Raw genomic sequence first — 27,525 nt, 5'->3', positions numbered from 1 at the left:
ATAAATATTTTAAAAGTGAATAAATAAAAAATCAGGAGAGACAAAAAATAGAAACCTATCACTGACCATTTATTACCTGCCTATAATTTTTTTCTCTTTCATTCGAAAAAGTTCTCTGGTCCACTAAAGAAAAATGACAATGGAAGACTATCACGTAAGTAAATGTTCTATTTTAATGTCTCCATAAATCTCATGTATTAAAAGTCACATTCTACTATTAGCCTACTCTATGCCAAACCAATTCACATTAAATTTCTGTAGTTCTGTTTATCTGGTTAATAATAGAGTCCAAATCAATACCAAGAGCTTTAGCCTCAATAGACACTAAAGCCTTTCTCAACAAGGACTGTTTCTTAAGAAATAGGGCTGATATTGTTTTCCTCTTTTCAATAAGGTAAAATCATATTCCTGCTAGAGAAGGGTCTGTATCGCTTTATAAAAATCAGCATCGAGGTGGACAGTCAGAGAATAGGGCTACACCTATGCTCACAATACATTATTTCCTTCCTATTCATAAAACTGTACATTTCTCACACCATGAATGATGATACGGACTTGAAAATTAAATCCAAACAAAGCTATTATTACAGACTACCTTGAGGAGAGGTAACACAGCACACAATACTTAAAAACAAACACCCTGAAGTGACTGATTATGGATATGCATCATTTCAGACATGTATTGCTCACTTTAAACATGATTCTCCTGTGGAACGGATGGTGGGTTTGAATTGCTGACCTGTAGGTTGGCACCAAATCACTATAACCACAGTGCCACCAGGACTGCTAAGACGGTTATATTACTTGAATGGTATCGTTTATGCTTGTGTTCATTTGGCTGGGCCAGAATTCTCAGTGGTTTGGCAATTAAAATGCCTAGTAATCCCCAGTGACCTGCCCTAACACAGTGCTGCCCATCACAGCCCATCCATCAGTTGTAAGAAGATTCGGGCAGAATGCAAGTCACAGCCCTAATGCAAACAATTGAAGAGAAATTTCTTTGGGAGTGTGACTTTCTTCCAAATAAGTGGAAACCAAGGATCCTTCATAGTATACTGGTTTATGCAGTGGGCTGCTAACCAGAAGGTTGGTAGTTCAAAATAACCAGCTGTTCCATGAGAGAAAGATGAGGCTTTCTACTCCCATAAATATTTTCATTCTTGGAAATCCACAGGAGCAGTTCTACTTGGTCCTAGCAGCTCACTATACGTCAGAATCGACTCAAGGGCAGGGAATGAGTGGGAAAGGTTTCTTGCTTTTTCCTTTGACTGCATCCTTCAACTGGCTTATCAACCTCTAGCTTTTTGGAATTGCGCCAACAGACCGCCATGTGGAATGACCATCCCGGGAGCCATCATCAGTCTGCCATCTGTTCGCTTTACCTTGGTTTCATTCACGACTACAGCCACTAGCCTGCAACCTTTCTGGCAATTTTGGGTTCATCAGTCTCAACAGCTTCACAACTCCAGGGAAACCTCCAGCCTAACATTTGACCCACAGAGTTGGAGCCTGCCCAGACTTGAACTTGCCTGCTTGTATATCCTGTGCGAGCCATTTTCTTACTATAAATTCACACACACTCACACACACACACACACACACACACACACACACACGTGTATGCATCACTGGCTGTGCTTCTCGGATGAACCCAGCCTAACACAGTCAATTTACTTCATTAACGGTAATGTCAGCAACAATAAATGCTCTCTTTGAGCTACTGCAAAAGGTCTACAGTATTTCTGGTCAGTACAGATACTTATATTAAACACTAGTAGTCCTTGACACAGAGAAATCCTTCATTGTCTTGAACTTATACTCTACACTCAGAAAGTGAACAAAACTTTTAAAAAATAAGGAAATGAAAATGTACAATTACTAGAGAAAGAAAGAGGTTAGGTCTGCCTTTATAGGGCTTACATGATGATGCAGACACCGGATACCTAGATTATTAGTATGTAGGAAACTTTTTCCACCCAATGGAAGACTTTACCAGAGATCAAAATATAGGGAGTGACATTTATAATCCTTTCCAAGGCCACTTCAGAAAAGCAAATTTCAAATAAATCATGAAATATTTCCCTACAAAATAGGGTTCACATCTAAGACAATGAGTCAGAGAGAGAAAACTACTAAATGTGGAGCATGTGGTCATTGGTTTTAGGGGGCAGGACATTAGCCACCTTACAGGAACATACCAGGTATCAAGCTTACAACTTGGAAGCAAACTCCTGGGACTCCCTAGCATTTCTTGCCCCTCTTCTTTAAAAGGCTCCCGGGAAACACAAGGGTTTATGCTTGATCACTAACCCAAAGGTTAGCTACAGACCACTATCTCTAATGAACATCGATGAAAAAAACCTTAACAAAATACTAGCCAACAGAATACAAAAGTATATAAAACAAATAATTCACCATGTCCAAGTGGAATTCATACCAGGGATGCTGGGGTGGTTCAACATACAAAAGACCATTAGTATTATTCATCACATTGACATGAAAAATTTTAAGAACTGCATGATAATATCGATAGAGGCAGAAAAAGCATTCGACAATATCCAACACCAATTCCTGTTTAAGACACTTGAGAAGATAGGAATGGAAGGAAAACTCCTCAAGACAATACAAGCTATATATGAAAAACCAACAGCCAAAGTGGTAGTCAATGGAGAAAAGACTAACACAATCCCACTGAAAAAGGGGACCAGGCAAGTATTCCCCTTGTCCCCACTCTTATTTAATATCGTGCTGGAAGTTTTAGCTAACAGCAAAAGGCAAAGAAGAGACATCAAAGGTATTCGTCTGGGGAAGGAAGAGGTGAAACTATCATTATTTGCAGATGATATGATTTTATATATGGAAAATCCCAAAAGTTCCACAATGGGAGTACTGGAAGCAATAGAGGAGTTTGGCAGAGTGGCAGGATACAAGATCAACAAACAGAAGTCCATCGGACTGTTATACAGATCAGATAAGACCACAGAAGAGATCAAAAAGGTGGTACCCTTCACAATAGCCAAATACAAATTGAAATATCTAGGGATACACTTGACTGAAAAAACAAAAGATCTATATGGGGAAAACTTGAGAACACTATTACAAGAAACCAAGAGCAACCTCAACAAATGGAAGAATATCCCATGCTCGTGGATTGGGAGACTTAATATAGTCAAGATGTCAGTTCTGCCAAAGGCACTATAAAAGTTTAACACAATCCCGATACAATTACCCTCATCTTTCTTCAAAGAATTGGAAAAACTGATTACCAACTTCATATGGAAAGGGAAGAAGCCCAGAATTAGCAGAGAACACAATAAGAAGGAGACAGTGGGAGGGCTGGCTTTACCTGACTTTAGCACATACTATGCAGCCACAGTTGTCAAACCGCATGGTATTGGTACAATGACAGATATTCAGACCAATGGAAAAGAACTGAAAACCCAGAAATAAAATCATCAGCATACACACAGCTGATCTTTGGTAAGGGCCCCAAAAATATCAAATGGGAAGCAGATGCCCTCTGTAACAAGTGGTACTGGAAAAAACCTGCAGAAAAAATTTTACCTGCAGAAAAATGAAGCAAGACCCTTACGTCGCTCCACACACAAGAATAAATTCAAGGTGGATCACAGACCTTGAAGTTAAACCCCAAACTATTAGGGCCATCAATGAGGAAATTGGGACCAAATTGGGAACTTTGGCGCAGGGAATACATAAGCTATCAGAAATAGGGAAGGACACAAACACAGAGGAGGCACAAATTGACAAATGGGATATACTGAAAATTAAACACCTGTGTACATCGAAATAATTCACCAAGAGAGTAATAAGAGAGTCCATGGACTGGGAAAACATCTTTAGCAATGACACATCAGACAAAGGTCTTGTTACTAAATTCTACAATACTCTGCTAGCTTCCAAAAAGAAAAAACTAACTGCCCACTTGAGAGGTGGGCAAAGGACTTGAACAGAAGTTCCACAGGGGCAGAAATCCAAATGGCCAACAAATATATGAGAAAATGTTTCCGATCTTTAGCCATAAGAAAACTGCAAATTAAAACAACAACGAGGTACCTAACACCCTCAAAGGTAGCCCAATTCAAATAAATCAGAAAGCAACAAGTGTTGGAGGGGCTGTGGGGAGACAGGAACTCTCATCCACTGCTGCTGGTAAGTCTGTAAGTATGTATGACCACTATGGAAATCAATCTGGCGATACCTAAAACAGATGGAAATCGAGTTACCATACGACCCTGCAATCCCCTACTGGGTATATACCCAGAAGAGGCAAGAAACAAACCAAGGCCAGACATCTATGCTCCAATGTTCATTGCGGCACAGTTCACAATTGCAAGGAGTTGGAAGCAACCCAAATTTCCATCAACTGACGATTGGATTTAAAAACTGTGGTACATACATACAATGGAGTACTATGCATCGCTAAAAAGCAGTGATGAACATATGAAGCACATAGCAGCATGGGACGAACTGGAAGAAATCATGCTAAGAAAAGTAAGTCAGGCACAAAAGGACAAGTACAACATGAAGCCGCTGAGGTAAGAGTTTGTTTGTTTTTTTTAATGCTAAAGGGGCATAGAGAAAAAGCTACTGTATACAAACATTTTTGGGGTGAGGACCGTGTAGTATGGCAGGGACCAGATCAAATCCAGGGATGCACATGGTAGACAACTGGGGTGGAGGTGGGCAAAAGAAAAAAAAAGATAAAAATAAGGAAGAAATGGGTAGTGGGGGCATGGGGCGCTAACCCATCCAAGGGGAGGGTATTGTTGGTATCTCCACAGGGAAAGAGGGACCAGTGCCCCAAGGTGTGAATGCAACATTCCGGCGTGAAGTAGGGAACCAGTGGAGAGGTCTGGGGGGCTGGCCCCAGTACCAAATACTAAGTGGACACCTGCCCCTCCCCCCAGAAGAATTTATTTCAAAGGACGGCACTGCATCTGCAGCTCCAGGAGAGGGACATATCTGATTGGAGCACATGGGAGCAGATGAAGCGGGGCTAGGAGAGAGTAGAGCACATCCTGGCCCACCAGGCCTTGAGGACAATGATGCCAATTAGAGCAGCCAGCCCACAGAGAGGACCACATGGCAAGCCCCACTATGAGTCATGACGCCCCTCATTGACCCATGGCCCTGCGGCCCACAGCACCAGAGACACAGTGTGGGAATTGCACCAGACCTGATCCCACCACACCGAGGCCAAGCACTGGGGGAGTGCAGTGGAACAGCAAGGGAATGGAGCGGCAAGGTCCCCAAGGAATGGTGAAGGTAGACTTTGGGGCCAGGGCGTGGTACCCCAACAGACTAGACTGGAAAACACTCCGAAAGGCCAACAAACCAATTCTTGAACTAACTACAAGCTTTTCTTTCTTGTTGTGTTTTATTTTACTCTTTGTCAGTGGTTTGTTGTTGTTTTATTGTATATTGTTGCTTGGTTTTGCTCTGTCTTGGTTTTGTGCATGTTATTATCTCCGCAGGTCTGTCTAAATAAGATAGGCTGGATGAACAAGCTGGTGGAGAAAACAACAGGACTGACAGTTCCTGGGAGACATGGCATAGGGGGAGGTGGGGGGAAAGGAAGTGGTGTTAACAAACCCAGGGACAAGGGAACAGTAGTCATCCAAATTAGTGGTGAGGTGGGTGTGGCAGGCCTGGTAGGGCATGATCAAGGGTGATGTAATGAAGAGGGATTGCTGAAACCCAGGTGGGGATGGAGCATGATAGTGGGACAGGAGGAAAGTCAAGGGAAATAGAGGAAAAGCTAGGAGGCAAAGGGCATTTACAGAGGTCTAGATAAAGACATGTACATATGCAAATATATTTATATATGAGGATGCGAAAATAGATCTATGTGCCTATATTTATAGGTTTAGTATTAAGGTAGCAGAAGGACATTGGGCCTCCACTCAAGTACTCCCTCAAAGCAAGAATCCTTTCTTCTATTAAATTGGCATTCTATGATGCTCACCTTCCCAACACAACCACTGAAGACAAAGCAGATGAGTAAGCAAGTGTAGTGAAGAAAGCTGATGGTGCCCAGCTATCAAAAGATATAGCATCTGTAATCAACTGATTACAAGGATCCACACGTGACCTCCTCCCTGGGAGATGGACGGCAGAGAAGGGGGGGAAGGGAGACTCCGGATAGGGCAAGATATGACAAAATAACAATCTATAAATTATCAATGGCTTATGAGGGAGGGGGGAGCGGGGAGGGAGGGGGAAAAAAAGAGGACCTGATGCAAAGGGCTTAAGTGGAGAACAAATGCTTTGAAAATGATTAGGGCAAAAAATGTACGGATGTACTTTATACAATTGATGTGTATATATGTATGGATTGTGATAAGAGTTGTATGAGCCCCTAATAAAATGTAAAAAAAAAAAAGATATAGCATCTGGGGTCTTAAAGGCTTGAAGATAAACAAGTGGCCATCTAGCTCAGAAGCAACAAAGCCCACATGGAAGAAGCACACAGCCTGTGTGATCATGAGGTTCTGAAGGGATCAGTTATCAGGCATCAGAGAACAAAAAATCCTATCATTGGGTGCACACCTCCATGATATGATCGCTGAGGACAAACGGGTGCATAAGCAAATGTGACAAAGAAAGCTGATGGTGTCTGGCTATCAAAAGGTATAGCGTCTGGGGTCTTAAAGGCTTGAAGGTGAACAACCTGCCATCTAGCCCAAAAGCAACAAAGTCCACATGGAAGAAGCACACCAGCCTGTGTGATCACGAGGTGTTGAAGGGATCAGGTATAAAGCATCATCAGAACACAAAATCTTACCACAGTGAATGACGGGGGGAGTGCAGAGTAGAGACCCAAAGCCCATTTGTCAGCCACTGGAGATCCCCTCACAGAGGGGTCTAGGGGAGGAGACGAGGTAGTCATGGTGGGACATAGCACCAATGAAAATCACAACTTTTCTCTAGTTCCTAAATGCTTCCTCCCCTCCTCCCCCCACTATCATGATCCGAATTCTACCTTGCAAGTCTGGCTAGACCAGAGGATATACACTTGTACAGACAGGAGCTGGAAACACAGGGAATCCAGGGCAGATGATCCCTTCAGGACCAGCAGTGTGACTGGCGATACTGGGAACATAGAGGGAGAGTGGGTTGGAAAGAGGAAACCGATTACAAGGATCTACATGTGACCTCCTCCCTGGGGGACGGACAACAGAAAAGTGGGTGAAGGGAGACGTCAGACAGTGCAAGATATTACAAAATAATAATTTATAAATTATCAAGGGCTCATGAGGGAGGGGACAGCGGGGAGGGAGGGGAAAAACTGAAGACCTGATGCCTAGGGCTTAGATGGAGAGCCAATGTTTTGAGAATGAGGAGGGCAATGAATGTACAGATGTGCTTTACCCAATTGATGTATGTATGGAGTGTGATATGAGTTTTATGAGCTCCTAATAAAACTATTTTTAAACTACTATTAAAAAACAAAAACCCAAAGGTTAGCAGTTCGAATCCGGCCAACATCACCGTAGAAAAAAGACCTGGATAGATCTACTTCTGTAAAGATTACAGTCAAGAAAACCCTTTGGAGTAGTTCACCTGTACCACACCTAGGGCCTCCCCGAGTCAGAGTGCTCTCAATGGCAAGGGCCTGGCTTTTCTTCTTCATCAGCCATTGCTCTCCCTGATGACTTGTTTCTGCGGTTGACCTTGAGATCCCTCTGTACTAACTGAATCCCTGACCCCGCCAGGACTGTGTCTTCCCTCCATCAGTGCTGGCCAGCCTGCTACACCTTGACCCCCCTGGTGCTGATACTGAGCTGCTCAGGTTTTAAACCACAGGACCACCGGTCTAGGGAAGCACTTAATTAAGCTTCCTATGGACGAAACGGAGAGGTTTGAATGAAGAGCCAGGACATCAGAGTTCTCCTCTGAGCTGTGCGTCTAAGGAGCCACGCCGTCTCAGGCACACTGTAACTTTCTACACCCGCAGAAGAAAGAGTCGAGGAGAATTCCTAGGTCTGCTCCGCAGTTCTTCCAGTTCTGTGAACAAGGAATCCAAACTCTAGCCATCGCCAGCGAACATCTGAAGGTTCTCAATTGCTTTGTGAGAAAAGAAGGGGGGGGGGGTACCCAGAAAAATAAATAAATACAAGAAATATTCTTCTTGCTCTCATTTAAAATCCTACTCACCCACTTTATTATTTCCACGCCCCCCCCCCCTGAAAAGAAACCATTGGGTCAAAGAGAGAAATCCACTGTGTAGACTGAATTAAATTGAGGTGTGCGTATGAATAAACACATCCTGGCGTGTTTCCATGTCTTTATTTTTCTTTATTTTAAAAATCATTTTATTGGGGGCTCTTATAACATTGCATGCATCAATTGCATCAAGCACATTTGTGCATTTGTTGCCATCATCATTTTCTAAACGTTTACTTTCTACGTGAGCCCTTGGTATCAGCTCCTCCTTTTTCCTTCCCGACCCATGTCTTTATTTTTCTCACCCTTTCAACCCACAAGGCAAGAAGGATTTTCAGCAATCATTTCACCATGCGCAATAAACTACACCACAATCACCTTCTTAATTTCTGGTGGAGAGTATACATGTACGCTTTGTGATTAAAATATTGCGTTTCAGAGGACTTTAATCAAAAGGCTGAACCAAATGCCTCACCCTTCCCCTGGGACCATCTCAACAAGGAACTACAGACAGTCGCCCAGAGAAGTGGGTGGGCTGTCCCTGGAGCCAGCCATGTGGCTCAGGGGGTTCAGGGCCTGTCCCCTCATCTGCACTGTCCCTCAGACCAAGAACCAAAGTCACAGAGAGCTGGAGGGGAGGTAGCCTTTGAAAGAGGAAGCAATTAGGAGCCCAGGGCACCGTCTCCTCCGGCCCCTCACTAGATAACTCCATGTGGAGGTAGAGAAACAGGGTCTCTTCAGCAGGATTGCAGAAAGAGTGGGAGCAGGAGGGCCTTTCCTAGGGGTCTAGGGGAGGCCCTCTGCAGCCGAGCAGTCACGGGGGGCTGAAGAAGGCTAAAGGGCGAAAGAAAGGGCCAGGAGCTCACCCCCTGACCACTTGTGAGGGCAGTGACCACCCAACCCCTCAGGCCAGACAGAGAGGGCTGCCAGGCCTCCGAGGGTCGCTTCAGTCTGCGTTTCCTTTGGTTTAGCAATTAACTCCACCCTTGTCTTTAACTTCATATAAAGGATCCCCCATGCTTTAGCTCGCTCCTGGAGTTGGTTTTAATGGACTCAGTCAAAGTGTTTCTTTGGAGAGTTTTATGTCTACCCGAGAAATACAACTTTAATCTGCAAACTGGTGGGAGGTGGAGTGATGCACGGAGCTCTGGGAAGGGAGTGGACCCAGGGCCTGAGTGAGATGGAGTGCTTCAGACTGCCTTCCCAGGGCCTCACACACCTCCCTCACTAAATCAGTCATCCCTAGGTTGGATTTTTATTGTACTCGGCTGGGCCAAAGGGATATAGCAACGGTTCTCAACCTGTGGGTCATGACTCCTTTGTGGCTCAAATGACCCTCTCACGGGGGTCGCCTAAGACCATCAGGAAAACACATATTTCCAATGGTCTTAGGAACCAAGACACTGCTCCTCTATCGGTCTCCAGGCGGGTCCGCCCCCATGCAGATACGCCCACCTACGAGTACCCGGCGTGAAGACTGTTACCCATGCTACACCATGCTTCAAGACAAAATTCATCTATTTGTAATTAGAAATAAATATGTCCCAATATATAATTACATATGGCTTGTGTGATTAATCACTATGCTTTAATTATGGGCAATTTGCAACAATGAAAATACATCCTGTATATTAGATACTTACATTATGATTCATAATAGCAAAATTACAGCGAAGTAACAACGAAAAGAAATGTTATGGTTGGGGGTCTCCACACCCGAGGAGCTGTGTGAAAGGGCCGCAGCATGAGGAAGGTTGAGAACCACTGGGATACAGCAACCACTTTAATGCAGTAAAGTTATCTCAATTCTGACCTCCCCCGTCAGATATCCTGCTCCCTCTATAGGCCTGAGCTGAACCTCATGGTGCCTCACGTGTGTGTAGTCATGTCCCTTTGAGATCAGCTGGAACATCATCAGTGGCCTTTGTCTGTACATGGAATGGATTGTCTGCAGTGCAATCTAAAACATTACTATTAGACAACTCGGGGACTTAGCTCCAACCTCTTGAGCACAGCATGGAACTCTCCCAAATATCTGGCAGGCACATTTGTTTCAGAATATATGACTTGCTTTGGAGAGGCTTAGGACCAAATGAGGCTGGATGCGAAAATTCACCCAGGGCGTTCCCCACAACTTGCTGAGCAAGTTCATGCTTTGGCAGCTGATCCACCGTGTTCTATTCACATCAGACAGTTCCATGTTTGGGGAAGCAGTTTCCTGTTGGGGCGCCTGTCATGAGTCAGGACCGCATCAATGGCAATATGGATTGGAGATTTTGGGTTGCTGTTGCTGATTTGTGTTTAGGTTTCTGAGGCTTGGTTGGTGAATAAGCAGGAAAATGATGAAAGCAGAGGACGAGACAGGGGTCTAAGGCAAAGAATTCCTTTTCATTTTTCTGGAGGGATTTCTTGAAGGAAGGGGAGTATGACTCCCAAGGAACTAACCACAGCAGACAAATGGATATTTCTGATGTATTCCGTGAGCTTAAATTCACATAAGAGAAGATTCCACAAGCCTGAGCAGGGGAGGGGGAGGGCACGGGGAGAGGGGGCAGGATTCTTTTGACCCCTCCAGCTGTCTTTCTTCACAGACTCTTCTCCAGCGTCCTCCAATCTTCCATCCTTGGGCCTCTTCCTCAACTGTGTCACCCTCTGTGAGGTCACTGGTCCTCAAAGACTGTGCCTCCTGCTCATCCCCAACGTGGCTCTCTCTCACGAAGAACCAGTGCAGCATCCACCGCTTCCTTCCCACTGGGATTCCACAGAGTGGCCAGTCATCGGCCAGCACTCACTCGGACACCTCCGTGCCACGAGAAGGAAATGCACACTCCACCAACTGACCTTCCATGAACAGCCCTGTTCAATTTTCTTGACCTTATTCCCACCTTGGAGTCCTTCTTACTCCCCCTTCTTGCCTGGCTACTGAGTTGCTCCCGTGGCTACTGCAGCACACTGGTCTTTAGCAGACAGGCCGGCCTCTCTTCTCAAAAAACAACAACACACCCACTTTGTATTTCCTACTAGGTAAGAGCATTTTGTTTCTCCAGGACCCAATACCAAGCAACAGACAGAGTTGATGCCGACTCACCAACCCTATGGGACAAGGTAGATCAGGGCCTGTGAACTCCTTTTTGGGAGTAGAAAGCCTTGTCTTTCTCTTGTGGAGCAGCTGGTGGCTTTGAACTGCTGACCCTGTGGTTAGCATCCCAATGTATAACCATTCTATCACTAGGGATCCTAAGTGGGCACGAGGAAGCTGAAAACAGGGATTGTTCTTGGTTAGTGGTGGTATCACTTAGGACTACCAAAGAGACAATGTCTTCTCATCTGGAGAGATATCAGATGGCTTCTCCCCCCCCCACCCAGCAACTTGCTTCCTACCGTGTCATGCATTTATTAGCCCCCGTGGGCCTTTTGAGAGTCATCAAAATTTTGTTCTGATATGGTTATTCGTTAGGCTATTCATTTGAGTTGCCTTTTGCTGATAAGTTTCTGCCTTCCACAGGTCCTGGCTTTTTGTGTATCTTCAAGGAGCCCCTAAATCCATCTCTAGTTTAGATTACCCACTAAAACCCCTCTACCACTGTCAATTCCTACTTACAGCGCTCTATATATGGTTTTCAAAAACGGTCAAATCTTTAAGGAAGCAGACAACCTTTCTCCTGGGAGGTGGCTAGTGGGTTTGAACTACCAACCTTAAGCTTAGCAGCTCAATTCCTAACCCACAATGCCGCCAAGGCTCCTCCCAGCTTAGAATTAGATGTTTGAAATAGCCACCTGCCAAGCTTTATCCAGAATTTATTTCTTCTATTTGGCCTTAAGTTTACCAAACTATTTCATGCTTTATTTCATCCTAACTCTCCTTACCTATAATCCACCCAGAGTTACCCATGCCACGGGTCATGTAACCTACCATGTTCTTTCATTGGGATTTCAAGCACTGGAAGACATCATTTTGAAGAGCTAGTTGTCTGTGCCTCGAGAATTTCCCATTCCCCAGACCACCGAGATCTGCTCATTCATCTCCAGGGCAACATCCACCCCCAGAGACCTACTCACTCGACCACATGGCCATGAGATGGACTGCCATTTGGGGGCCCTCAGACCCCTCACTCTTGGGCCCTGCGGCTGTTCCCCATCTTTGTTTTTTTCTCTTCTGTTCCTAGGGCATTGATATTCCCTAGGAGGCTGATTGGTGTCATCAAAATCGTGGGTGGAAAGAGCCTGTTCTTCCTCAATCAATTACGTCACTCATTCATTTACTCACATTCTCGCTTTCATCCATTCTTCCAGGGTGTCTGTAGGCCTGAGAAAGAAACATCAGTGAAGAGAAGTAAGGTGCCTGTCCTCATGTAGTGAAGCGTGTTAGAAGCTCTTACGTGCTATGAGGACAGGGGATTAGGGGGCTAAAGGGACCCAGGATTGCCAGGGGGAGCAGACGGCTGGACTATCAGCAAGGGCCTGACTGAGAGCACAGGGTCTGGGGAAACGTTGAAGGGAACCTGGGGGAAGAGCGCACGAGGCAGATGCCTGGCCTGAGAAAGAACATTGGCAACAATGACCTCCTTACGGGCCTCATTCCTGGAGGCAGTAGCATGTGACATGACTGTGCCCGTCTTCTTCAAACTCCCCCCTCTCTGGCTCCCATGACGCCTCCGTTTCCTGGTTCCTGACCTAGCTTTCTGCCTCTTCCCAGCCCCTTTCCCTTAGGGAAAGGGCTCCCGTTCCCATGAAGGCAACGCCATGCTCCGGGCCCTACGAGCTGCCGGCTTCCAGCTCTTTAGGTGAGTCACGACAGGCCGCTTCAACCCTGGCTTCTTTCTGAAGGACTGCCACATGCCCAGCGACTTGCAGAATCGCCAGAAGACCCTGGGTGGCACAAATGGCTAACAGTTACAGGTCAAACTCATGTAGCGGGCTCTCAAAAGAAGGCCTGGTGATTTTGAGAACCCTATGGAACAGGTCTACCTTGTACACACGGGGTCACCGAGAGTAGGAATCAACTCAAACACATGCTGTGCCAGCACCTGGATGCCCCACTAGTACCTCAAATGTGCTGTGACTAAACTCCCAGGGAACTTGATTTATGTACTGGTCACATTCTAGATTGGACCTTTCCCCCCTAAATTCTAAACAACCTGAAAGCAAGAGCCCCATCCTACAATCTTTATAGTTCTGAGACCAGAGAGGGAGTGAAGGCAGAGATCTGGACAGAGCACGGACAGAGCTCATGCTACCATTTTACCCTGGGGACTACATTTCCCAGAATCCTTTCTACCTCATGGATGTTCCCAAGAATCAGTGCACGGGAACCTTTTTTAAAAGTTGTGCAGGTCTACCTGTAACCTCCTCCCTGGAGGACGGCCAGAGGAGAACTGGGGGACGGGGGGGGGGGGGGGGGGAAGATGTCGGATGGTGTAAGATATAAAATAATCATGATTTATAAGTTATCAAGGGGGAGGGGGGGAGGGGGGAGGGAGGGGAAAATGAGGAGCAGATACCAAGGGCTCAAGTAGAAAGCAGGTGTTTTGAGAATGATGATGGCAACATACGTACGAATGTACTAGACACAAATGATGTATGGACGGATTGTAAAAAGAGTTGTATGAGCCCCTAATAAAATGATTTTTTTTAAGGTTCCTGTGCATGCTGGGGGCCGGGAAATACTGAGCACGGCCAGCTGGGTGGCAATGTTTTCTTCTTCCTAGGTGCTTCCAAATAAAATTCTCTCGCAGTGCTCTGTGGCTTCCAAAAGTAAGCCTTTCTCTGGGAAAGACAAGAGCCTAATTCTGGCAGCAGTCCCCAAACCTCACCAAACGGAGTGCCTTGCACAAAACACACAGGAATGTTAACGATGAATATGCATCCAATAATTCAATGCTTAAATTCAGCAGACCAGTGTTCTCTCGAGAAGGGGAGAGGAAAAAGCTTTTCTTTGAAAGGACTGCTTGAAAATAAAACCATTATCTCTCACTGGGTCCTGTAAAAGGCTACACTGCTCAATGGTTCTCATCTCATCTCCTGTCTGGACAGATGTGTCGGGTCGGTCCAAGTCTAGACCTGGACCAATATTTCAGAAACCTCAATATCCACAGCAAGTTACATGGTCAGCTGGGGAACTTCAGATACTAGAAATATCGAGGAACTTATGAAACGACGACTTTTCAATAAAAATCCCAAAACAAAGCATTGAGATTATTTCTTGGCAGCAAGGACAAATACCCTTGGAGATGTGGGGGATGGCGGGGGGGGAGGGGGGGGAAGTGGTAGGAGATTTTCTTTTCAAAAGGGACAGATGGGAAATGAGATTAGGGGCTTCCAGGCTGTTGTAAGAAGCAGGCTTGGCTTCCTCTTGAGGTCAGGGGTTTATAGATCACTATCAGTCTCATGGAAGTAAAAGAGGAATAATCAAAATCAGGATGTTACTTAAAGGGAAATGTATAAACCACATTTTTCTTTACAATGCTGAGAACTCTCTAAGATCCTCCAGTATCGAAACATTTGCAAAAGTGATTTTTTATAAAAGGTTTGCAAATTATTAATAATCTTCGCTAAGCACACTCAACTATTTTAAAATTTTTTCTTGCCAGTAGAGTTGATTATGATCCAAAACAAAAACCCTCACTGCCACTGAGTCGATTCTGACTCGCAGTAACCCTCTCGCTGCCCTTGTGGGTTTCTGTGACCGGAACTCTTCGTGGGAGGAGAAAGCCTCGTCTTTCTCCCTTGGAGTGGCTGGAGGCTTCAAACTGCTCACCTTGCAGTTAGCAGTTTAATGCATACCCACTACGCCACCAGGGCTCCTTATGCTTTAGATCAGGGGTCCTCAAACTTTTTAAACAGGGGGCCAGTTCACTGTCCCCCAGACCCGTCGGAGGGCCGGACTATAGTTAAAAACAAAAAAAGTATGAACAAATTCCTATGCACACTACCCGTATCTTATTTTGAGGTAAAAAAAAACAAACGGGGCAAAAACACCCTGCGGGCTGGCTGCAGGTAGCCCGCGGGCCGTAGTTTGAGGACACCTGCTTTAGACAGTGACACTGGACACTGGACATCAATCGAGGGCATGTTGAAGAAATGGTTGCTTACCCTGGTTTCACACACTGCTCTGAAGCTAAGAAGGGTTCCTCACATGTTCTGCACCAAATTCCTACAGCGGCATGCTTTTTGTCCATCTCATCCAATGACTACTCTTTGGTTAGCTTACATCAGACACTAAGGGCTAGTTTTTATAAAATATCCATGACATTCATCAAATACTTATAACACCGTTGTTGTACAATCTACTAGCCTGTTGCCATGGAGGCAACGCAGGGTCACTGGGACCCAGTGATGTCAGGGGGAGCCGTGTCCCACGGGGTTTTTGTTGGCTGCCATTTTGGAGGCAGTTCACCAGCCCTTTCCTCCAAGGCACCTGAGCCTGGACTCAGACTTTCCTCCTCTCAGGTAGCAGCTGAGCACATCAAGTGTTTGGACCAACCAGGGACTCCGACGACTTAACTACCACTTTCAGCGTCTAACATTCTTCATAACTGTACAAACATCAGTCAACTGTGTAACACGCCCGAACACAAGGAGCACAAAAGGCCAACGCAGACTAAGGGCAATGGCTGCTGCTGTGAAGGGTGTCCTCATCCACGCCCTCTGAGGCAGGAGTTCCGCTTGAAAGAGAATCATGGTTTGCTATCAGTGGTCAGACTCCGGCCGAAGGAGCAGACGCCCTGGGCTCTACATTCAGTCATGCAGAGATCGGTAAGTGAAAAGTCAACTTACACTTCTGCATCTGAAGCGCTTGAATCCCAGAGGTCATCACCACCTCACTGCCAATCATCTACATTTCCAATGTACGTTTCAATGTCACATAAATGCCCTACACTCACAAAGCCTTAAGAACAATATAGTTTCAGTAACCACCAGAGGAAGTACACTCCATATAAGACCTTATGTTGCCTGAATTTTCCGTTTCCTAAATTATCTAATTTCCCCCAAACCAAATCGTCATTATAGTCATCAGTTTGACAAACATTCAACAAAAAACAATAAAAACCAAATGTACTATCAAGCCCGGGCTGACTCATAGTGGCCCTGCAGGATAGGGCACAGCCTGGCCCTGTTGATGCAGGTACCTGCGGCAGTCCTGTCTCTCTCCCTGGGAGTGGCCGGTGTGCTCAAGCTGCTGGCCTTGCAGTCAGCAGTGCAATGAGGAACCACCACGTCCCCAGGGCTCCAGAAGACACAGTGAACATGGCCTTACCTGATAGAAGACGGCAGCACAGCAGAAAGCAAACCACAACAAACTTAACTGGGGCCCGTCACAATTACTGTGATGGGGATCAAGCTTCCCCCCACAGAGAGAACAATACTTCTTCATTTATTCTCAGCCAGGAAAATGTGGATGAGACCTCTGCCTTTCCTAGAATGTATGTGCCTAGGAAATCGGGGGGCATGACCGGAGAGATCGTTCCAGGCAAACAGACAGAGGGATGTTCTCACTGTTTCGGTCACCCGACTCCACAACAGGTTAAATATGCAGATCCCTTGTCTCTGGGATAGAAGATGAGACTAAATTAATTCCACCTTTTTCCTTTGGCTTGTTCCTAAAGCAAAATGTTAGCTCCAGCCAGTTAAGAAAACTTTGCATTCCTGACTGGAAATTTCAAAATCGCTTTATTACTCTAGTGACTAGCAAGAAGAACACATAGTTCATTGTCAAGGAACCTCGAGATAACCTCTGGCTTCCTCCTAGAACGGTACAGGAAGAATATGTCAGCGTGTGGTATAATTTGTAATCGTCTCGGTGTGCTTCTCCTGCTCATAAATGTGTTGCCAAAATCACAGGCAAAAGGCATCATTCTGAGGTTTCCGTGAATCTGTCCCTTAGCTCGGTGGTCTGTTTGTCCCGACGTTTTCAAGGCATGATCTCCAACTGCCTGCCAGTGCAATTCAGCAGATGGTTGGTTTCCTTCCCGTGGGATGGTTGGCTCAGGAAACAACTAAAGATTCATCATGGGTTTTGTGTTTTGGGGTGGTTTTTTTTCCTGCACATGTATCCCTAAAAAATTGGAGAGGGCAAATATTTGTGAAAATTCTCAGCTTTGTTTCATATTTAAAGGGTGGGGTGGTGAGGCAAGCAATGATTACCTCAGAAGCTTTGTAAAACATCTGGTTAGGCACAGAACTGAACAGAAGGGAACATAAAAGGCCGTGTTCTGGGGAATGAGATTTTGGTAAAAGGTGCAGGGGGAGGCTTTTCATATCAATTATTTCAATATTTCTTGTTTGGCAATACTGAATCAATGAAGCTTTACGAAGAAGGCAGGCACGAAGTCCATTTTCCAGAGCTTTCGGCAGTGAGAGCGTCAGGAAGAAACTCAGGGAAGAGCACCCAGGTACGGAAGACGGGAGAATGAAGCAGGCCCCAGGCGAGCAAAGGGAGCAGCCAGAACTTCCAGGCACAACGAGGAGGGTCCATTGCCAGGCATCAGACAGCACCGAGCTTCCTGGGAGAAGACTGTCATCTGCTCCTCAATAGCCTGGCAGCTTCTTTCAGGTCAGGGGCCATGGGTCACCCCCAGAAAAACTGGCAGCATCATCTCCGAAGAGCAGGGCAGAGCACTGTGAGTTAAGATAGAGCGCGCGCACACACGTTGACGAGGGGGCTTCCGAAAGCCACAGGAAAATGGAATTAGAAGAGGCTGGAATTTTCCCACAAACCCTGTGAGGCCCTCCCAGACACATCCTCGTACACACGTGAATGCACATCACCACCATTTCAAAGTTCCGCTCGTGTACGAATGCCTAGAAGAATATAACGGCAGAACTTCGTTTCCTTCCTGTTACCTCATGTTTTCCTTCCAGAAATCAGCTCACCAAATAATAAACACGTCCAAAATAATGGCCTGTGCCCAAGCCAACCACACGGTTCGATTCAGGGGAATGAAAAGTGACATACCTGGAAGTCATCGTAAGGGAAAAGCAGCATCTCCCTGAGACAGTCGTTCAAGATCTGCGTCTTCTTCTGAACAAGGACATTTTCATAGTCCAGTGGCTCAATCAGCTTTGGCTTTGCCTGGAAGGAACCAAAGACAAGAAAGGAAGATGGTTACAGCGAAGTGCAATTTCTTGGGAGAAAGACCTTCATACCCTATGTATGTTGTTTGTTTTTTTTCATTTCCCAAGTTGTCTAAAAGGAGAACGTGTGAGTATTGCTATCAAAAAGAAACAGGAACAAAAAACTCACGTTGTTTTCAGAAGAACAAAAGGAAGCTTTGTGGCATCCTGTCTACGGAGAGTTGTGTTTACTCAGTTAGTGGAGAGCTGGCCCTCCCTCTGGATTCATTTCTGGCGTCACCCCTCCCTGGCCCGTCTCATGCCAAGTCTCAGGGTCTGCCATGGCTGCGTGCTGGCATGGGAGAAGGTGGGTGTCCAAGCGTGGCCCAGCAGGGAAGACTGCTTATCCAGAGGGACCCCTGAGACCACATTGCCACCCTCTCATGGGCCGAGGCCCTTTCACGTGCATCCAAACCCGTCAGCTCATTGCATCAAGTCAATTCCAACGCCTGGCAACCCTGCCGTGTCAACAGGACGCACCATTCACAGGAGGCTCTGTAGAGTCGTTCTCCACATCCCCAATTAGCCCTCTGTCTCCTACAACGTAGCACAGTATGAATACAAACTCTTTCCAAACCAGGAAAGCAGAAACATTTTAAAAGCAACTCCTTAACCCAGTGTTTGGGAGTGAACTTCAAGGGGTGGCAATGTCCATTCTTGGCAGCCGTTGAGTAGAAGAAAAAGGTAACAAGCAACTGGGGAAAAAAGGTGAGCACATGCCCTTTCCAGCTATTTCCAAAGTTAGTCACGGCAATAAAAATCTCCTTTCTCTAGCTTAATCATCGGTGCAGTGTTTATCGATCATTTTCCAAGCGCAGGCAGGAACTGAAATTTACTGTTGTCAGCAACCCTTCGTTCACCCCTGACTCATAGCAACCTTATGCGCAACAGAAGGAAATGCCGCCCGAGCCTGCATCCTGCAGGTCTCACGCCTGCAGCATGTTCAAATGCACTGTTGCAGCTCTCGGGCCAGTCCGTCTCACCAACGGGATCCTCCTCTAGCCAATGATTGCTCCTGACGACGACCCGGGCCCAGAGCAAGTGAGGGAGCAGTGTCCCGTTGGGAAGCATATGGTTTTCATGCATGGATTTCTTCCTAGTCTGTCTTACTCTGGAAGCTCGGCTGAAAACCACTCATAGTGTATTTGCCATATTGGTGGCCTGGCTTCCAGCATCTGAGCAACAGGCAAGCTATCACAGCACAACACACTGACCGGCCGGTGGCTAGTTGCCTGGAACAGGTTAGGGTAAAGATGCATATTCAACTACAGCGCAGTATGCTCAATGCTGAAAAGGCATATATATTCACACATAGAAACATATCGAAAGGATTAGTAAAAGAAGTTAATCACATCAATATTCTATTCTATCACGGCAAGCTTCTTTGGAATTATGGTTATCTGATATAATCACAACCAATGTTAATCATGTACTAAAATGATCATTTGCAAACCAAAACTGTCTGCCACTGAGTTGATGCAGATTCACAGTAGCCCTGCACAGGGTTTCTGGGGGGTTGTAAATCTTTACAGGAGCAGACAGCCTCATCTTGCTTGCACAGAGTGGCTAGTTGGTCGGAATCCCTTGGTGCAAACCTGTAGTTCAAACCCTGTGGTATGCATCCCTCTGGCTGGCCGTGTGGCCGCATTCTGGCCCATGGCAAGTGCATGCTAGGGATTTAAAAAGCCTCCCACTTGACCCACAGTTTCTCCCGACACCACTCTCCCAGCCACATGCACACGACCTCGCTGTGGCTTCTGAAGCCTACAGAGCGTGAACCCCACCCCGCCAACCCCCAAATGGAAGGAATTTAGGTCCCTGAATCTCTTTTCATGAAAAGGCTGCCTGCTTAAAGCAGAACTGAAATATTCCTTGCACAAGAAATAAATCATCGAAAGGAGCTTTTGTAACATGTGGAGGAGCAGGGCAGAAGCCACAGGAGCGTGTGGTTGAGAGGCTGAAGACCAGAGAGGCGTGCCGTGCCGGCCCACATGGCTGAGAAGAGGCCCTGTGGGCCAGCAAACTGTGTTTTTACTATTTTGTAACCTGTTGACCTTCCTAAAAGGCCGCATGACTGGCGGTACTGTCTGTGAATGCTGTTTGGTCATTTTAACTGACTGCCGGACTCAACGAGAAGCAGAGGGGCGGCTGGTATCTCCTTGTGAAAGGGGGAGAGGGTGGAGGCATGCCTGGCCTCTGTCTCCTAGGGGATCATCCTTGGGTAGATGTGGAGTTGATTCCCCTTATCCCATCGGACATGGCTGCCACGCCATTTCCTTAGCACGTTATTCACCGGCGGCTGCACGGAATGTTCGGAAAGTCCTAACACTGTGCTTTCAACACCAGTTGGTGTTCGGTCCAATTTCAGTTCTCACTGTTCGCCTTAGCAAACCCTTGGACACTGGCAATCAGGCTGCTGGGTCTTTTCTGAACATGCCTTTCTCCAGCCCACTGTCTGCCACCTCGATAGCCTTCTAGCGAATTCCTTCATTCTCAGTGCTCTCATGGTCATTATCACAACTCACTAAGCCCCACGGTAGCCCCGTTACCTCCCATCACCACATACGAGTACAATTTACTGAGTCTAATGTAAGCCCGGCAGTCATCTTATTTACTGGTATAGCCCAAGCTTGAAACACCACCTGACATCTGGTAGGCAGGCACTAAATAAAACTTACTATCAGCACCAGAGTTGTTCATTAATAAAAGTTATTACCGGCACAGATATCCATGGAATCGGCGAAAGGGGCAACCGTGGAAGCAGCTTGACTAGAATGTCTGGGAGTTAGCAACACATTTTAGTTGTGGTGGAAAACATGCTGTCCTCAAGGGACTGTCACAAACAAACAAGTCTCTCAGAAGTCTCCATGGGGAGGGAGGGCCGTTCTAGGGTTAATGGGGTGATGATTGTACAATTCTCCTTGCTATGACTGAATGATTGACCTACCGAATTGTCTATGTAAATTGTATGCCAATAACTTTTTTAAAAATGTACAGAACAGAAGCTATGTTGATAAACAATAGCTTCACATTTTTATATTTCTATTTAATAAATCTTTCTATGATTTGGTAGCAAAACCCCAAAAATCTCACGAAAGATGAACACATCCTCTCTGGGGTCAAAGATGGTGATGATCCAGAATGTGTCCGGACCCTTAGATCACTGGGGACCGAGGGCTGCAGCAGCTGCAGGGAGCTCGGTCCAGAACAAAATCACCAGAAATGGAATCAGCTGAGAGCAGCTCGCCAGCTAGAGAAACTGAAAAACAGACAAGGCCTTGCTTTAAATACAAACACCTAGCACAATGCATCCCTTCTCCATGTGGTTTTTAGGAGGAAAGAAGATATGGGAGGAGAAAGGCTGGAGAACAAAGACTGGTGCAGGAAGAAAGGAAAGAGGAACCAGACGGAGAGGTTGAAGTAAAGGGGTGGGGGAGCAGAAGGTCCAGCAGAGGGGAAACAAGAGAGAGAGAGACAGAGACAGAGGAGATGAACTTGGGAGCCTCCGAGGTGGGCCCATGGGAAGTCCCTCCTGTATACTCAGTAGACCACAGGCTAAGGAATGGAATCACCTGTCTTCCAGTCCCCTGGATGCTGATGATTCATTGGTTGCAGCGGTTGACCATTCACCAGCTCCATTAAGCTTTTCCAGGTGCTACGGTGTGTTGGGGAACAGCCCACTCGGGCAGGGAAGAGATTGGCCCGCAGCATCGCTGGTGCCCAGATCACTCCCCTAACAGCAAGATGAAGTCAGGCTAAAGAGGGAGCTGTGGTTAAGGGGTAGTAGGGAGTGAGGGAAACGTTTGAAAATAGTGATGGCAGCCAGGCGACACTGAGAATGAATTTAACTACTATCCCTGAGTTGTACACAAACACTGGCTTAAAATGACCAATTTTATGCTAGCAAGGTGCATATGGGAGATCGTTAGTTTATTGTGTCAACCTGGCCGATAAACGCATGTGGGGTTAATTGGAGGGTGGAGGGATAAAAGGCTCAGTGGGTCTTGCCTTTCTAGTTCTCGGGTCTCTTGCTTTGTGATGGTCAGACCAGGGCGCAGCTGTCTTTGCCAGTTCGCTGCTTCAGCTGGCAAGGCTTACTTCCTGCAAGACATCCCCGAGAAGAAACCACATGGACCTACCCCGGTGCAGCCATGTGGAGACCCCTACCAGCGCTGAGATGCTTACACATTCACTGATTTTGCTTTCCTCCTGCAGTCGGAATCATTGTGTCTGTTTTGTGAGATGGAGGAGGACTTTGTGGATTGGTGTCAGACATAAGAGTTAGTGTTAGACTTGTGGGTTTGTGCAGCACTGGGTTGAGATGTTTTCTTGATGCGCACCTAACCTTTATATAAACCTCTCTCTTACACATGAGTTTCTGTGGATTTGTTTCTCTAAAGTACCCAAACTAATAGAATATGTGTATGTAAGCGCATATTCAGAATCAGAGAAGTCAGAGAGAGAGAAACAGAGAGGGCGAGAGAGCGACAATGAATTTGGGCTAACTCCCAGCCTGGCCTTTGGTTGGAGTCCCGTGACTCCTCATTCAGACGAGGTTTATCACAAATGTGGCACGTGTCTGTGTTTGGGCCTTGTGCTTTTAACCGCAGCAAAACATACGGAAATAAAACATGCCACTGCAACCACTCTTAAATGTGCAATTCGGGGGCTTTAATTACATTCTCAGAGGCATTAATTTCATCATTAATACGATGCAACTATTGCCGGTGTCTAGTTCCAGAGTTTCTCACCCGTACCCTTGGCTTTCAAGGGCACCTAAGCATGCTTTAGTTCAGCTTGTCCCTTGGCAAAATAGCTCTATGAGCTTCGTCCTTGATTTCCTATCTTCAAAAGAAAACCAGCATTACCCAAATCAAACCAACAGCCAAGATGGCGCTGCTCCGGCCCCCGGCACAGGTTCTGATTGGTTTCCATTGGGAAAGCAAGGGGCGCACGGAGACTTCACTGGCGTGAATTACAAATACGCAAGGAGGCTGTGCTTTCCCTGCACACAATTGCCTTTTGGTCAGTCCCAAGTCCACCATATTCAGAACATGTACGGTGAGTGAAAAATGGAACTCCAGCTATACCCATGCCCTTCAGTGTTCTGCCTCGTTCGGACACTTTAAAAAACCCCTTGTACCAGGAATATCCACCACTCGGGTCACTTGTGAAAGCCGAAAGGGAGAAAGTCTTGCAACTTTCTATACTACACGCAGTCCCAGTTAGGATCAAACATCGGCTTAACTTTACTGAGACAGTGGTGGAGTATGTGTGGGCCGCTAACAAAGTTAGCTGTTCAAAACCACCAGTTGCTCTGTAGGAGGAAGATGAGGCTCTCTACTCCCATAGAGAGTTACAGCCTCAGAAACGCACAGGGCAGCTCTCCTTGGTTCGATAGGGCTGCTATAAGTTGGAATTGACTGGATGGAAGGTTTTTTTAACTTATCAGTGGGTCCCCTGCCTTGGCATATATATGGGTCCTACCACACCACTCATGTGGGCCTGGCATGTAGGCAACCGGGCTTCCTTCAGACCTCAGTCAGCTCCCAACTCTGAGAACCCTGTGATTCCTCTCTTTCTCTCCACAAAGACAATGTGTCCTCCCACCTCTGCACCCACCCCAGACCTGTCCCTTCATTTTATATTAAGAAATGTCCTTCCCCTAAAAAGAAATCTTACATCTAAGGTAAGCCTTCAAACGATAATGCTGAGTGAAACGAACAAATCACACACACAAAAGCAATATTCTACCATCCCATTTACATGACACATCTAGAAGGGTAAAGGCACACAGAGAACAGAGGAGTCGTTGGCAGGGGCAGGGGAGATCAGGGGCAGGGAGTCGTGGTTGGGGAAGCAGCGAGCTTCTGTTTAGGGCACTGGAAACCGCAGCAGCAACTGCAGGTGAAGGTCACACAGCAGGCTGTTGGAAATGATAGCACTAAGCTGCATGTGCAAAAACACCGATTGGCACATGTGTGTTACATAGACAAGAGGGCTACACAAAGGTCATGGGAAAATTCCCTGTTCCTTTCACATTCCAATTTTCCACAAAATTCTTTTGGGAAAGCCTCCAAGTATTTTAACAAATGCAACAAAAAAGATGACCAGAAGTACAAAAGCGAATGTACGCAGTTAAGAATGCGCCATAGAAATACATCGAGCCGTTCCCTGATAAAAATGCATCACTCTTCTAGGTCTCTGAAATTGTTCAAAGAGGTTGGCTCTTTGAATTTTGCCGTTGGCTGTGATTTCTCTTCAAATGCTAAATACCCATTTCGCCTGGTTTGATATTTGCCATCCTTTCCAAAAGGAGACCCCCAAAAGTTGCTTACAGGGTCTTCTACCCCCCAAACCTGGCTCTTCCTCAGCAGAGTTCTGAGTGCAACATAGATGCTGATGGAATGAAAGGCAGAGAGATGCAGTCATTAAGAGGACTGAGGTCCACAGTCATGTGGCTCTGTGATTAGACCCAGTCAAGGCGCATGACCCAGTCAAGGCGCTATAATAAAGATGGGCGATATTACTATTGCTACTGAAGGCGCCACTTGCAAGACAGTGACGACTTGGTCGATTGGGTCTGTTTGTCTGTTTGTGTTCCACGTCCATTCGATTCCACCCATCTGCGTGCATAAACTTTCCTCCGCCCTCTGGGAACACATGAAACAGAATAGACAACAATGGCAGGGACCTTACCAAGAAAGAACAACAAAAGACCAAACGCAGAGGAAGCTGCATTAATAAATAAAGAGGACATTGAGGTTCAGGGACCGAGCCCAAAGAAAACATTACGAGACGCTCACATCTGACGCTGAATTGGCTATTGATGGAAGCTGTGTCGGGAAGGGTGGGGGTGGGTGCAGAGAGAGCACTGTGGTGCACCCCATTAGGGCCACCCTGGACGCCACACCCTGCACCCCACAGGTTTCAGAGGACCCTAAAGGAGGAGAAATATGGCAGGTGGTACACCCCGAGGGGCAAAGCTTTCACAGAGGGTGAGGTGGAACTTAGCCAGGGGAGAAGGTCGCTAGCAGCAGGCAGGATGGGAAAGTCTGGGCGTCCACTGAAGGCTTGATAATAAAGAACTAAAGCCTTGGCTTCTATGAAGGAGAACCACAGAAATGACCTAAGGCTAGGGGCTGCGGATCAGAACGGCTGAGGAGAGAGAACGCCTTCTGTAGCCTACTGTTGTGTGTAGTGGCCATGGAGTCAGCCACAGCCTCGGGCGACATCCTTCTGCACAACGGGACAATGTGGCACCTGGTACCATACCTCCTGTGCCATCCCCACCATCAGGGAGTGGGGGTTCTGACCATTGTGAACCCTAGGGTTTTCACTGGCTGATTTTTATTTGGTTTGGGTCAAACTTCTTATTGTGAATTGGTGGGAGTTTATATATCAGGTCATCATTTTTGCACTCAGTAACTTAAAAAACTTAACAGCCCTCCCAAGTATTGGTCTTGTCCACTGCTGCCCCTTCCACTTTTTATTTTGCCTGAGTTTTGGAAGGAGATATCCAGGTCTGTCCGGGCCCATCTTAGTCTAGAAGCTCTGCTGAAACCTGCCCAACATCACAGCAAGACATGAGCTTTCACTGACAGACAGGTGCACTGTGTGTGGAGCACTGCCCTGGAATAACACCCAGGTCTCATAAGACTGGACTTTTCTTTAAACATACTGTAGCAGATCAAAGGAGATTCCTATGGGCCTAAGGTTGAAATTCCCCCGTGGGAGAAAAAGCAGCTGACTTTCATCCCAAGGTTATGGAAGAGGACATCATTGGACTTTAAAATCATGCCTCAGGGATGTTCAATTAGTGGACACTACCTTTGCTATTTCCATACTCAGGTTGCCTTCTAATGTCATGTCTGGTCCAGGCCTACCTTTATGAAGAAACAGTACTAAAATTTTTGCTCTATTCCAAATCCTCATTTTTGTATCATGTCCAGTCACCTAAATTATTAATCTGTACAAATCAACGGTCCATTTTTTAAAGTCCTATACATGTATATTTCTTTTTTAAACAAGATTTTAAATTCTATACCATTGGCAAAATTGACGATAATATCAAAAGAAATACTGTTTGCCCCCTGGGGATAATTAAAAATGTCCTTCAATGAAGTAATAATGATATCTTTAAAATGAATTGGAGACGTATATAAACCATAGATATAGGAATGGATTTTGAGCTCCCACTGAATCGCAGCCCTCATCTAGAAACGAGTGGTTCTTAGGGCAAGGCCCTGCTCGGTGCCTGCCCCCATGAAATGCTTACTGAAGATAAGCGACTTCGGCAATGTGCGGTGCTGAACAAAGTAGACCGTGCCCAGCTACCAGAAAGAATAGCATCTGGGGTCTTAATGGCTTGTCTTCAAACAAGCAGCCATCTAAGTGAAGCATGAGCTAAGTCTCCATGGAAGACGCAAACTAGCCAATGGGATCGAAGAATTGTAAATAAGAATAAAAGCCAAACCTGGAGGAGGGAATGGCAGTAGAGCCTAAATTCTGAACCCCTGGTTTGCCGAAGGCCATGGATAATGAGAACCCGAAGCCCATTCACGGGGTCCCCATGTGGTTTAAGCCTCAGAGGAATCCCTTCATGATGACGGACCAGGATGGGAAAGGTCTTGTCATGGGCCGAGGACATAGTAGGGCAGAGCACTGTAGTTGTATCTAAGTCAAAATACGCACCGTGTCATTTGATCGCCCTCTAGATCCAATGCATAGTTGGGGTCGGGTTTTTTTGTTGTTATTTTCTACTTTGTTTCTATTGAGGTTTTTCTCTGTCTCATGTTGTCACTGTTGTTGGGCCATTTGTGTGTGTTTTGTTTTGATGGTTGTGTGTTCTTCTGTCTATTAAATCCTAGAGAGGTAAGCCTATAGAGACAGCAGCTGGATTGATCGTTTCAAAAGGCCGTGGCAGGGAGGTGGGCACCAAAGGCGAGCTAACAAGGAGGAGAACAAAGAAAATGACTCATCCTGAACTGACAGTGGCAATGGATGCCCAACTGTGTGAATGGGATTGAGCTAGAGAAATGGGTGATACGCAAATGGTATGTTGGCGAAACTGCCAAAAGTAAATAAACAAATTGAAAAACAAAACAGGTCTCCAACATGGAAGGCAGTCATTCTACCACGGGCCCACCGATGCCTGATTCCTCATCCTAATAAAACAAACACGTTGCTATCACGTGGATTCCGACCCATAATGACCTAATTTTA

General features: G+C 46.2%; 1 protein-coding gene across 13 annotated transcripts in view; it reads right to left on the bottom strand.

Annotated features, from left to right (window-relative positions):
- Positions 1-27,525, bottom strand: part of DOCK9 (dedicator of cytokinesis 9) — a 330,985-nt gene that overhangs the window by 168,721 nt on the left and 134,739 nt on the right. For 12 of the 13 annotated variants that reach the window (XM_075563462.1, XM_075563461.1, XM_075563465.1 and 9 more), the window contains exon 2: positions 18,143-18,259. In XM_075563462.1, coding sequence (XP_075419577.1) covers positions 18,143-18,259 — 117 coding nt within the window. Of the gene's footprint in view, positions 1-12,454; positions 12,491-18,142; positions 18,260-27,525 lie in introns of those variants that run through there. The other variant, XM_075563473.1, reaches the window with a different exon arrangement.

Source organism: Tenrec ecaudatus, chromosome 11 (assembly GCF_050624435.1).
Source record: "Tenrec ecaudatus isolate mTenEca1 chromosome 11, mTenEca1.hap1, whole genome shotgun sequence".
Lineage (NCBI taxonomy): Eukaryota > Metazoa > Chordata > Mammalia > Afrosoricida > Tenrecidae > Tenrec > Tenrec ecaudatus.
This window is presented reverse-complemented; position numbering and strand designations above follow the sequence as displayed.